At 43.9% G+C, this 10,851-nt stretch overlaps 1 protein-coding gene across 6 annotated transcripts in view; it reads left to right on the forward strand.

The window, feature by feature from the left end:
* The window catches only part of KIFAP3 (kinesin associated protein 3), a 173,428-nt gene that overhangs the window by 45,109 nt on the left and 117,468 nt on the right, over nucleotides 1-10,851 (forward strand). For all 6 annotated transcript variants that reach the window (XM_042461751.1, XM_042461753.1, XM_042461752.1 and 3 more), the window contains 2 exons: nucleotides 2,170-2,268; nucleotides 3,160-3,338. In XM_042461751.1, coding sequence (XP_042317685.1) covers nucleotides 2,170-2,268; nucleotides 3,160-3,338 — 278 coding nt within the window. The remainder of the gene's footprint in view (nucleotides 1-2,169; nucleotides 2,269-3,159; nucleotides 3,339-10,851) is intronic.

Raw genomic sequence — 10,851 nt, forward strand, 5'->3', positions numbered from 1 at the left:
CAAATATCAGGATAGTTGAAGTCGCCCATCACTACTACATCTCTCTTTTCTGACTGTGTGGTCATCTGTTCTAGAAAGATATCATCCAATTCCTCCGTCTGACTTGGGGTCTGGGCAATCCTTTTTGAGAAGAAACAGGGTGGCCTTTCCTAGGACCACCATAACAAACAATTTAGTGGTCAACCTGAACTCAGTAGAACATTGAAAATAAAACGCCAAAGCATGGCAAACATCAAGTGTATGCACAATCTTTTCCTGAGGCGTGGAAGGCTCTGGCTAGAATGCGGGCAACACAATGTCCTGAGAAAGGTGGAAAGGAGATATCACCTTAGAGGACCACTTTCTACTTGTGAAAAATTAGGAAGGGCTCATCTGAGTGTAATGCTGTCAGCTCGGAAGATGCAAACCCCTATTATGTGCAGGCGCAAACCCCTATTGTGTGATGAGCACTCGAAGAACCACAGTTACAGGTAAGCAACCTGTTATTCCTCTTTATTCCCCTTTCTCAAGATGGGGACAACACTTGCCCTTCAGTCTGCTGGGACCTCTCCAGGAATTCTCAAAGATTATTGCCAGTGGCTCTGAGATTACTTCACCCATTTCTTTTAATACCCTTCGATATCAAGTCCTGGAGACTTGAATTCATTTAGATTAACCAGGTATTCCTGTACTAACTCTTTATTTATTTTGGGCCCCATTTCCCCTAGTGCATCCTCTGCTCCATTTTCCTCAGATTGAGTACCATTTCTCCTGTGTGAGAAGACTGACCCAAAGAAGGTGTTGAGAAATTCTGCCTTTTCTCTGTCCCCTGTTACAATTTCACCATTTTCTACATGCAGTGGCCCTTCCATTTCCTTTTTCTTCCTCTTGCTATGGACATAACCCTAAAACCCCTTTTTATTGTTCTTAATCTTTCTAGCAAGCCTGAGCTCATTCTGTACTTTTCTATGTTTTCCCCTACACGTGCTAGCAATTTCTTTGAATTCCTCTTTTGTGATTTTCCCCTTTTTCCATTTCTTATACATGTCCCTTTTAAAACTTAGCTCAGTTGAAAGTTCTTTAGTTATCCATCCTGGTTTCTTGAGACATCTCCCATTTTTTCTCTTCCTTGAAACGGTTTGAAATTGTGCCTTCAGTATCTCCCTTTTGAGAAACTTACATCCATCCTGAACTCCCTTCTCTTCTACTTTTCCTGACCATGGGATCACCCCCAGTATTTCCCTAAATTTACTGAAATCAGCTTTCCTAAAGTCTAGTATGCATGTCTGACTATGCTTGTCTTTCCCTTTCCACTGTATAACAAACTCCAAGAGAATGTGATCACTCCCACCAAAGAATCCTGCCACTTCCACACCATTAACTGGGTTATCACTACTGGCTAGGATGAGAGCTAAAATAGCTGATCCCCTTGTAGCCTTCTACACCTTTTGAAGAATGAAATTGTCTGCCAGATAAGTGAGGAACTTTTGGCTGAGTTTGACTTCCAGGAGATATTAGGATAGTTGAAATTGCCCATCACTACTACATGTCTCCTTTCTGAGTATGTGGCCATCTCTTCTAGAAAGGCATCATCCAATTCCTCAGTCTGACTTGATGGTCTGTAGTAGACTCCCACAATAACATCTCTGCTGTTTCTTTCACCTTTAATTTTTATCCAGATGCCTTTCATGGTGCTCTGTCCTATCCCTGTCTCTCAGCATTCAGTTAGCATGATCTGCTTTTACTTGACTATTTGAAGTTCATTTGTTCTTGTTTTTTCCATTCCTATAAAAAAGGGTCTCTACTGAGCCTAAACTGCTTTTTTCACCACCTTCCTCATCTTCACTTCCATTCTTCTTGGCCACTCCATCCACTCTCCTTCTCCTGGTATCCTTTCCTTCTTTCCCCTTCCATATCTTCCTCTCTGTTCTTCCTCCCTTTTGAACTCACTGCTGCCTCTCTGGATCCTGCCTCCTGCTGCCATTTCAGTGTCCATGTTCTCATGCATTGTGACATTCTAGGTGGCTGCATTGGACTTTTCAAGTACTAGCATCTCCTGCCACCAGTGCCAGGGTGTCATCCCTGGTGAAGTAACTCTGGGGAATGCTGTGTCAGCAGTGACAGATATCTCAAGACCACCCCCCCCCCCAACCCTTCATATTGAACACATCCTTAACTCCAAAAATTCACTTGACGAAGATCCTGATAATCAAATCCTGAAAAAAGAATATGAAAAAGCCTTTAAGAAGTACCAGGGGCTGGTTGTCAAGCAAGAGCAGCTGCTTCGAGGTACAAACTCCTAGTTCTCAAGTGATGAATGTGTAGAATGGCTACTTTCTCATTTTTAATGGAAAATTGTAGAAAAGGATCAGTGATTGTATATATCATCACTCTGAACAATAGAACTAGTTGTGTTACTCAGAAATGATATTCTCTTCATATGTTCATCTTAGTTTAGCAATTTTTCACATTTTTTTTTCATTTGAAAGTGGGGCTTTTACTTTCAGGTAACATAAAGCAGGTGTCTGAAAAGCACATCATATGGTGAATATAAAGATCAGACAGCAGCTAGCAACCACACGAAGAACAGCAGATCTAACAGCTGTTTAAGAATGGGGGTACATTAGTGAAATGTGACACTACATATCAATACTAATCAAATGAGAGAGGCAGGCAGACAGGCAAAGAAGGCAAGAATGTGTCAGGCAACTACTCTGGCAAGATTTCTCTGCTCCAGTTTCTCTCGTATGTCCATCATATGAGAGAAACCATCAGTTCTCTCTTGCAAGATGGATCCTTATAGATGGTCATATTTTAATACTGACTATAATTTTATTGCCCGCCCTCCCTCTCTCCCTCCCTTTCTCTCTCTCTCTCTCTCTCTCTCTCTCTCTATATATATATATATATATATATCTTTCTGTCTGTCTGTTATAAGCTGCCCTGGATGTATTTGTATCCGGAAAGGATATAAATTATTGTTAATAGTTACATTAGTAGTAATAACAATTAATATTAGAATGAGAGTAGTTTGATCCCCAATATTCCCCTAAAGAGGATGGGATCTTTTTAAATAATGGGTAAAGAGACTGGGGAATATCTCATCTGATTATAAAATAGATGGCTTTTGCTTTTTCATTTTCTCAGTGTGATTTTTTTTTCTCATTCTTAATGTACCAGTTGCTCTTTATTTGTTGCTGAATCTGGCAGAGGACACTCGTACTGAGCTGAAGATGAGAAACAAGAATATTGTCCGCATGTTAGTGAAAGCTCTGGACCGGGATAACTTTGAATTGCTGATACTCGTAGTGTCATTTCTGAAGAAACTCAGCATTTTTATGGAAAACAAAAATGATATGGTATGTTTTGTACCACTCTAAGGAAGCATTATTATATTAAGGAAGATACCCACTGAAAGGCCAAAAGATTTATTCTCTGTTATCAGCTTGTAAATGAATCTACATCTTTGTGTGGCTTTCATCTGATGTAGCATTAGCTCACATAGCTTACAATGCATCAGTGCCTTTACTTTATCATATGCTCCATGGAGAAAAGTCATAATTAAGTGGTACATTGCATTTCTTTTGTTCAAAAGAAACAAGGATTCATTCCTTCTTACTTCCGTTTGTAAGGTGCAGTGCTATTTGCCTAAGATACTGAAAAGCCAGAGCCAAGCATGGTAGATTATGCCAGTGATCTCACCTGATATACATCAGCTTCATATGTTGATACAGGAACATGCCTCTTAACATTATTCTAGAACAGGGCTGGGGAAACCTAAGCCTGCTGGGCACACGCACTATTGTTGAGGCTCCCAGGCACTGAGGTTTCTTGTACAATCCCCATCCCCTCATTGTTTTGTCCTCCCAAGTACCCTTTGGTGAGCATAGAGGGTGTTTTCTCCAACTCCCCCCCCCCCCCCCCTCACCCCCCCCCCCAGTCTTTTTTTTTTTTTTTTTTTTTTTTTTTTTTTTTTTTTGGTGGAACAGGACATGGCTTTTCTCTCTCCCATTATTAAAAAAAAGCCTCTCCTGGCCCCCCAAACGGGCAGTGGGCCCCATAAAACATGGTGAAAGTGACCTCCATTACCCTAGAGGGTGTTAGAAGGCAGAACCTGGTCATTATATCATGTAGTGGAGGATGAGGCCCTCCAAGGTCTCCTAGGAAGTTGATGCTTTCCACAGTTGGCCATCCCTATTCTAGAGAAACAGAATTTTTGCATACGTAGTTATTTGGTTTCCATTTCTGAACTCTTCCAAAAAAGAATAAGACTTTTACAGTTGTCCACTTCACTGTATAGCTCTGGAATCATGGTGGTAGATAACGTGAAAAATACATTTTCTAAAACCTGATTGTATGCCTCAAATGCACCTCATAGTGTCACTCCAAAGCAGCTTTGTTCCTATGAGTGTGCTGGGAGTAGAGAGTAGAGAAATTGAACATAATAGGGAAACGAAATTCATAGAAGTTTGATGCACTTTGAATCAATTTTCAAATTGTCATTCAGAGCAGTCTTGGCAGAACATTCTGTGGCTGGGCACTTTTTATTCAGGAAAGGCCTGCCGGAAGAGATCCGTCTTGACAGCTTTTTAAAAGCTGTCTAAGCTGGCAATTTGACGGCTCTTGTCGTTCCATAGTTTGGGAGCAATTGCAGAGAAGGCCCTCTGGGAGGTAACAGTTAGTCCGGTTTTTAAAGGCTGCAATAGATTCCTCCCAGAGGACCTGAGTGTGCGGGGCGGATTATATGAGAGCAGGCGATCCCTCAAATAGGTCGGGCCCAAGCCATGTAGGGCTTTAAAGGTTATAACCAACACCTTGTACTGTGCCCAGAAACCAAAAGTAGCCAGTGAAGAGATTTTAGAACGGGTGTTATTCGGTCACTCCTAGTTTTTCTGGCGACCAGCCTGGCTGCCATATTTTGCACCAGTTGAAGTTTCCGGACTAGGCACAAGGGTAGCCCCATGTAGAGCACATTACAGAAATCAAGTTGTGAAGTTACCAGTGAATGTACAACAGTTTCTAGGTCCTTTACTTCCAGGAAAGGGTGCAGCTGGCATATCAACCGAAGCTGATAACAGGTGCTCCTGATCGTCACATTCACCTGATTTCTCATGTTAAGTGATGGATCTAGGAGCATCCCCCAGACTGCGAACACAGTCCTTTGTGGAGAGAGTGACCCCATCTAGGACTGGAGGTTGCAACCCTATACCTGGTTTGGGGGCCCCTACTGTAAATACCTCCGTTTTGTCTGGATTCAGCTTGTTTTTCCTCATCCAGCCCATTACCGCTTCAAGACACTGATTGAGGGGAGAAATGCCATCTGTTGTCATAGCTGGTGATCAGGACATGGAGAAATATATTTGGGTGTCATCAGCGTACTGATAACACCCTGCCCCATGTCTGCGAATGATTTCTCCCAGCGGCTTCATATAAATGTTGAATAGCATCGGGGACAGTATGGCGCCTTGAGGGACGCCACATTTAAGCTCTGTTTTCAAGGAGTGACTCTCCCTGAGCATCATCCTCTGGAATCTACCTGAGAGGAAGGACCGGAACCACTGGAATACAATGCCACCGATTCCTAACTCTCCCAGACGTTCCAAGAGGATGTCGTGATCTATTGTATCGAAGGTCACTGAGAGGTCTAGAAGCACCAACAGGGTCACGCTTCCTCTGTCAATGCCTAGACAAAGATTGTCAGCCAGAGCAACCATGGCAGTCTCCACCCCATATCCTGTCCTGAAGCCAGTTTGAAATGGGTCTAGATAATCGGTTTCCTCCAAGATGACTTGGAGTTGAAGGGCGACATCCCTCTCGATCACCTTGCTCAAAAATGGAAGATGGGATACAGTTCTTCATATCCAGGGGGTGCAGCGAAGGTTTTTTCAGGAGCGGTCTAACAACTGCCTGCTTTAAGCAAGTTGGAACACAACCTTCCCTAAGGGATGCATTGATGATATCTCTAAGAAATGCCATCAAGGCATCACCCCCCTGTGCGGCCAGCCATGATGGGCAGGGATCGAGGGGACATGTCATCTTCTTCACATTTCCAAGGATCTTATCCACGTCATCGGTATTCACAAACTCAAACCGATCCAGTTTAACCTCAACAACGGGTTCACTGGACACCTCATCAGTCAATTCTGCAGCAATCCCAGCATCCAGGTCGGCTCTTATCTGAGAGATTTTATCTGTAAAGTAGTTGTTAAAAGCATCACAGCAGGTCGTTGTTAGGTTAAGCAAAGGGTTCTGCACAGGTGGATCCTGTGTCAGTTCCCTTACCACCCCAAACAGCTCTGCTCGATGGGACTCCGCAGATGCAATACGTGCAGAGGAGAAAGATCTCTGCGCTGCCTTTATTGTCTCTCTATAGGTACGAAGAAATTCCTATGACGAGTTCTGTCAGATAAGAGTCGAGTGTCATGCCAGTCGCACTCTAGTCATTGTCCAACCCACTTCATGAAATGTCAGGAATAAACTCTTCCAGAACACGGCCACATAGCCCACAAAAAACTGTAGACAGATGTTTTCCAGAACAGGCTTAAAACACCCAACTACATTGATACAACCCCTTCATATCTCGCGCACACACCCTGCCTTCACATTCTTTCCCAGGAGAGCGACCTTGAAGTTCCAGTAACATCCTGTGCCTGTTTCCTTCTCACCATTAGGCTTGCCACCTTTCCCAGCCTCAGTGCAGCATTAAAACAAAGGAGATTATATTACATTGCCCTTTTCCCCAATCTAGGCATAGGCTGAGACCCGGTTGGAAAGATGTGCTACCACACAGCTCTATGCCCAGATCGTTACCATCCCGTCCCCGATCGGAATGGCTCCCATGATGAGAAAAAAAGCATTTTTAGCCAGGGATGGGAGAAGGATGGGATGTTAATGATCTGGGCATGGAGCTGTAACGTAGCACATGTTCCCAACCCAGTCTCGGCCTGTGCCCGGACTGGGAAAAAAGTTGGTAGTGGGATAATCTCCTAAAACTATTTCAAACAACTACATATTTCAAATAACCACAACATTCACTAGAATTATATACAAAATACAGTGGGCCCTTGGTATCAACAGGGTTTTGTTCCAGGACCACCCCATGGATACCAAAATTGGTGGTTGCTCAAGTCCCATTTACCCAATGGCATATTATATAAAATAGCAAAAGCAAAGTTTGCTTTTGGGCATTTATATATATTTTAAAATATTTTCAGCCAGTGTATGGTTGAATCTGTGGATATGGAGGGTCGACTGTGCTACCAACAATCCATGGCAGAGGAACATATAGTAGGAGACCCTGACAACTTGTGGTATACTAGCGTTCCTAGATCTCTTTCAGATTTACAGTTGTCAAGCCACGTGTCACCCATCCTATATTTGTGCATTTTATTTAATTGCTGAAGTACAGTATCCTACATTTCTCCCTGTTGAAATTCATTTTGTTAGTTTTGGCCCAGCTTTCTAGTCTTATTAATGTCATTTTGGTTTTTGATCTTGTCCTCTGGGGTATTAACTACTACTCCTAATTTGGTGTCATCTCCAAATTTGATAATCAGGCCCTCTATTCTTTCATCCAAGTCATTGATAATAATGTTGAATAGCATTGGGCCTAGAACAGAACCATATGACAAACAACTGGCCACGTCTCTCCAGGATGAAGAGGAGCCATTGGTGAGCAGCCTGTTGGTTTGGTCAGTCAAACAATTACAAATCCACGTAACATTTGCATTGTCTAACTCACATCTTACTAGCTTTTTTGCAAGGATATCGTGGGGGGACCTTGTCAAAGGCCTTACTAAAATCAAAGTATGCTATATTCACAGTGTTCCCTTCATCTACTAAGATGGTAATTTATCAAAAAAAGAGATCTAATTTGTCTGGCATGACTTGTTTTTGAGAAACCAATGCTGTCTTTTAGTGATCATGGCATTCCTATATAAGTTCTTACAGACTGGTGTTTAATGATCTGTTCTAGAATCTTTCCATGTCAAGCTAGCTAACCAGGTGGGAATTGTTTGGGTCCTTTTTTTCCCCTTGTTGAAAATGGAGACAATATTTGCCCTCTTCCAGTCTTCTGGGACTTATCCTGTTCTCCAGGAATTCTCAAAGATTATTGCCAGTGGCTCTGAGATTACGTAGGACAGTTATTTTAATACTCCTGGACCTGGAGACTTGAATTCATTTAGATTAACCAGGTATTCCTGTAATACCTTTTTACTTATTTTGTGCTACATTTCCCCTACTGCATTCTCTGCTCCATTTTCCTCAGATTGTGTACTGTTTCTCTCTTGTGAGAAGACTGAGACAAAGAAGGTGTTCAGTAGTTCTGCCTTTTCTATGTCCCCTGTTAGCATTTGCCATCTTCTCCATGCAGTGGCCCTACCATTTCCTTCTTCCTTTTGATATGGACAAAACGGGGGGGGGGCAAATTTTATTGTTCTTAAAATCTCTAGCAAGCCTTTGATCATTCTGCACTTTAGCTTTTCTGACTGTCCCCCTACAAATGTTAGCTGTTTGTTTGAATTCCTCTTTGGTGATTTTTCCCCTTTTCCATTTCTTATACAGGTCCCTTTTAAAACCTAGATCAGTTGAAAGTTCTTTAGTCATCCATCCTGGTTTCTTGAAACACCTCCCATCTTACCTCCTCATTGGAATTGTTTGAATTTGTGCCTTCAATATCTTCTTTTTGAGAAACTCTCTCCTGTTCTCAACTCCCTTCTCTTTTACTATTTCTGACCATGAGAAGTCTAGTCTGCATGTCTGACTGTGCTTGGTTTCTTCTTTACACTGTATAACAAACTCCAGAAGAACGTTATTGCTTCCACCAAAGTATCCCACTACTTCCATGCCATTAACCAGGTCTGCCCTGCAGGCTAGGATCAGATCTAAAATAGCTGATCCCCTTATTGACTCTTCTACCTTTTGGAGAATGAAATTGTCTGCCAGGCAAGTGAGGAATTTGCTGGACCTTATATTTTTGGCTGAGTTTGACTTCCAGAAAATAGGAGGCTAGTTAAAATCACCCATCACTATTACATCTTTCCTTTCTGAGTGGGTGATCATCTGTTTCTTAGTCTGATTTGGGGGTCTGTAATAGACTCCCACAATAACATTGCCGTTGTTTCCTTCTCCTTTAATTATTATCTAGATGGTTTCCATGTTTTAAGCCCTGGATCTCTTTACAGAGGTAAACATCCTTGACATTTATTGCTACTCCCACCTCCTTCCTGTTTAGACTATTTTGCTTTAAAAGGCTATACTCCTCTAGTGCTACTTTCCAATCATGAGACTCATCCCACCATGTTTCAGTTTCAAGTTTGAAAAGCTTTTTCAAAGCTCCCACTGTTTGGTTCTTGCACTATTTGTCGTCTTCTCTCTCTAACATTTGACTATTATCTCGAACCCTCCAGAATACCGTCTCCCTCCCACACATACAGTGGGCCCTCCTTATCCACGTACTTTCCATGTGCAAATTCAAGCACCCACGGATGGCAAGCCTGTGCTTTCCCCAATGGCGGTGCATACATGCAGCTGCAATGCCATTGGAGACAATGCGACAAGTCCTCCCTCCCTCCCTCCCTCCCTCCCTCCCCCCTGCGAGGCTTCCCTGAGCTTAGCTTTGGGGGCGGAGGCTGGAGGCCCATCAGCAGCAGGGAGTCTTGCACTGGTGCAGGAGCACGGGGTTGGGGGCGGAGGCTTTGAGACCCAAGCCTCTGTGCCAGCTCCCTGCAGCCAACAGGGCCCCCAGAGCCAAGCCCAGGGCAGAAGCCTTGCAGGAGAAGGAAGGAGGGAAGAATGGAAGGATGGAATGAAGGAGAGAAAAAGGAAGGAGGAAAGGCAGGAATGAGGTAAGGGAGGGAGGGTTTATCACCCTTCCTTCCCTAGCTAAAATTCCTTCCATTCGCTCCCCCCACCCCACCACCACCCCCATCCTTCCCTCCTTCCTCCCCCTGCAAGGCTTCTGCCCTGGGCTTGGCTTTGGGGGAGGAGGCTGGAACCCTGTCGGCCACAGGGAGCTGGCACAGGGCCTTGGGTCTCAGGTCTCAGAGCCTCCACCCTCAAGCCCCTGCACCGGCACTGACTCCCTGCAGCTAATGGGGCTCCAGCCTCCATCCCCAAAGCTAAGCCCAAGGAAGCCTCACAACGGGAGGAAGGAGGTCAGGGAGGGAGGAGCGATGTAGGACTTGTCCCATTGTCCCCAATGGCGGCTGCATCCACGCATCACCATTGGGGTTAATGGGAATTGAGCAGATTTTGGAACAGATCCCCCTGCAGATACTGAGGGATGACTGTAATTCAGGTTAAAGACCTTCCGATCAAATTTTTGAGACTTCTGGCAAAAACATTTCTGCCAACTGATGAAAGGTGAAACTCATCCCTTGCCAGAAAGTCTCCTCTTCTGAAACCACAGGCCATGGTCCAAGAATCCAAATAGTTGTTGGTGGCACCGTCAGCGGAGCCAGTCAGTCACATCTATTTTCCTCTCTCTTTCTGGATCATGCCCTTCAACTGGTAAAAGATGACAACCTGTACATCCAGCTCTTTTATGAGCCTCATAATCCCTGATGATATTCTTGCCTTTCAGTATCATTGGTTCCCTCACAGGTCTAAAGGAAGGTAACGGTCAGTAGGCTTGACAAGATTTGTCAGCCTCTCTGTTGCATTACAGACTTTTGATCCAGGAAGACAACACACCCAAGACATCTTGTCAGGTCCAGAAACCACAGTTCCTGTACCCTCAGCAGTCCGGCCAGAGAGAGGAGAAGGAGAGGAGCTGCTTGGCAGCCATTTTGAGACCGTGTGCTTGAGACCGTGTGCTCATTGCTGAAGGGGAGGAGCTTCTGTGAGTCACATCTGTGAGTCACAAGGGGG

This window comes from Sceloporus undulatus, chromosome 4 (assembly GCF_019175285.1).
Source record: "Sceloporus undulatus isolate JIND9_A2432 ecotype Alabama chromosome 4, SceUnd_v1.1, whole genome shotgun sequence".
Lineage (NCBI taxonomy): Eukaryota > Metazoa > Chordata > Lepidosauria > Squamata > Phrynosomatidae > Sceloporus > Sceloporus undulatus.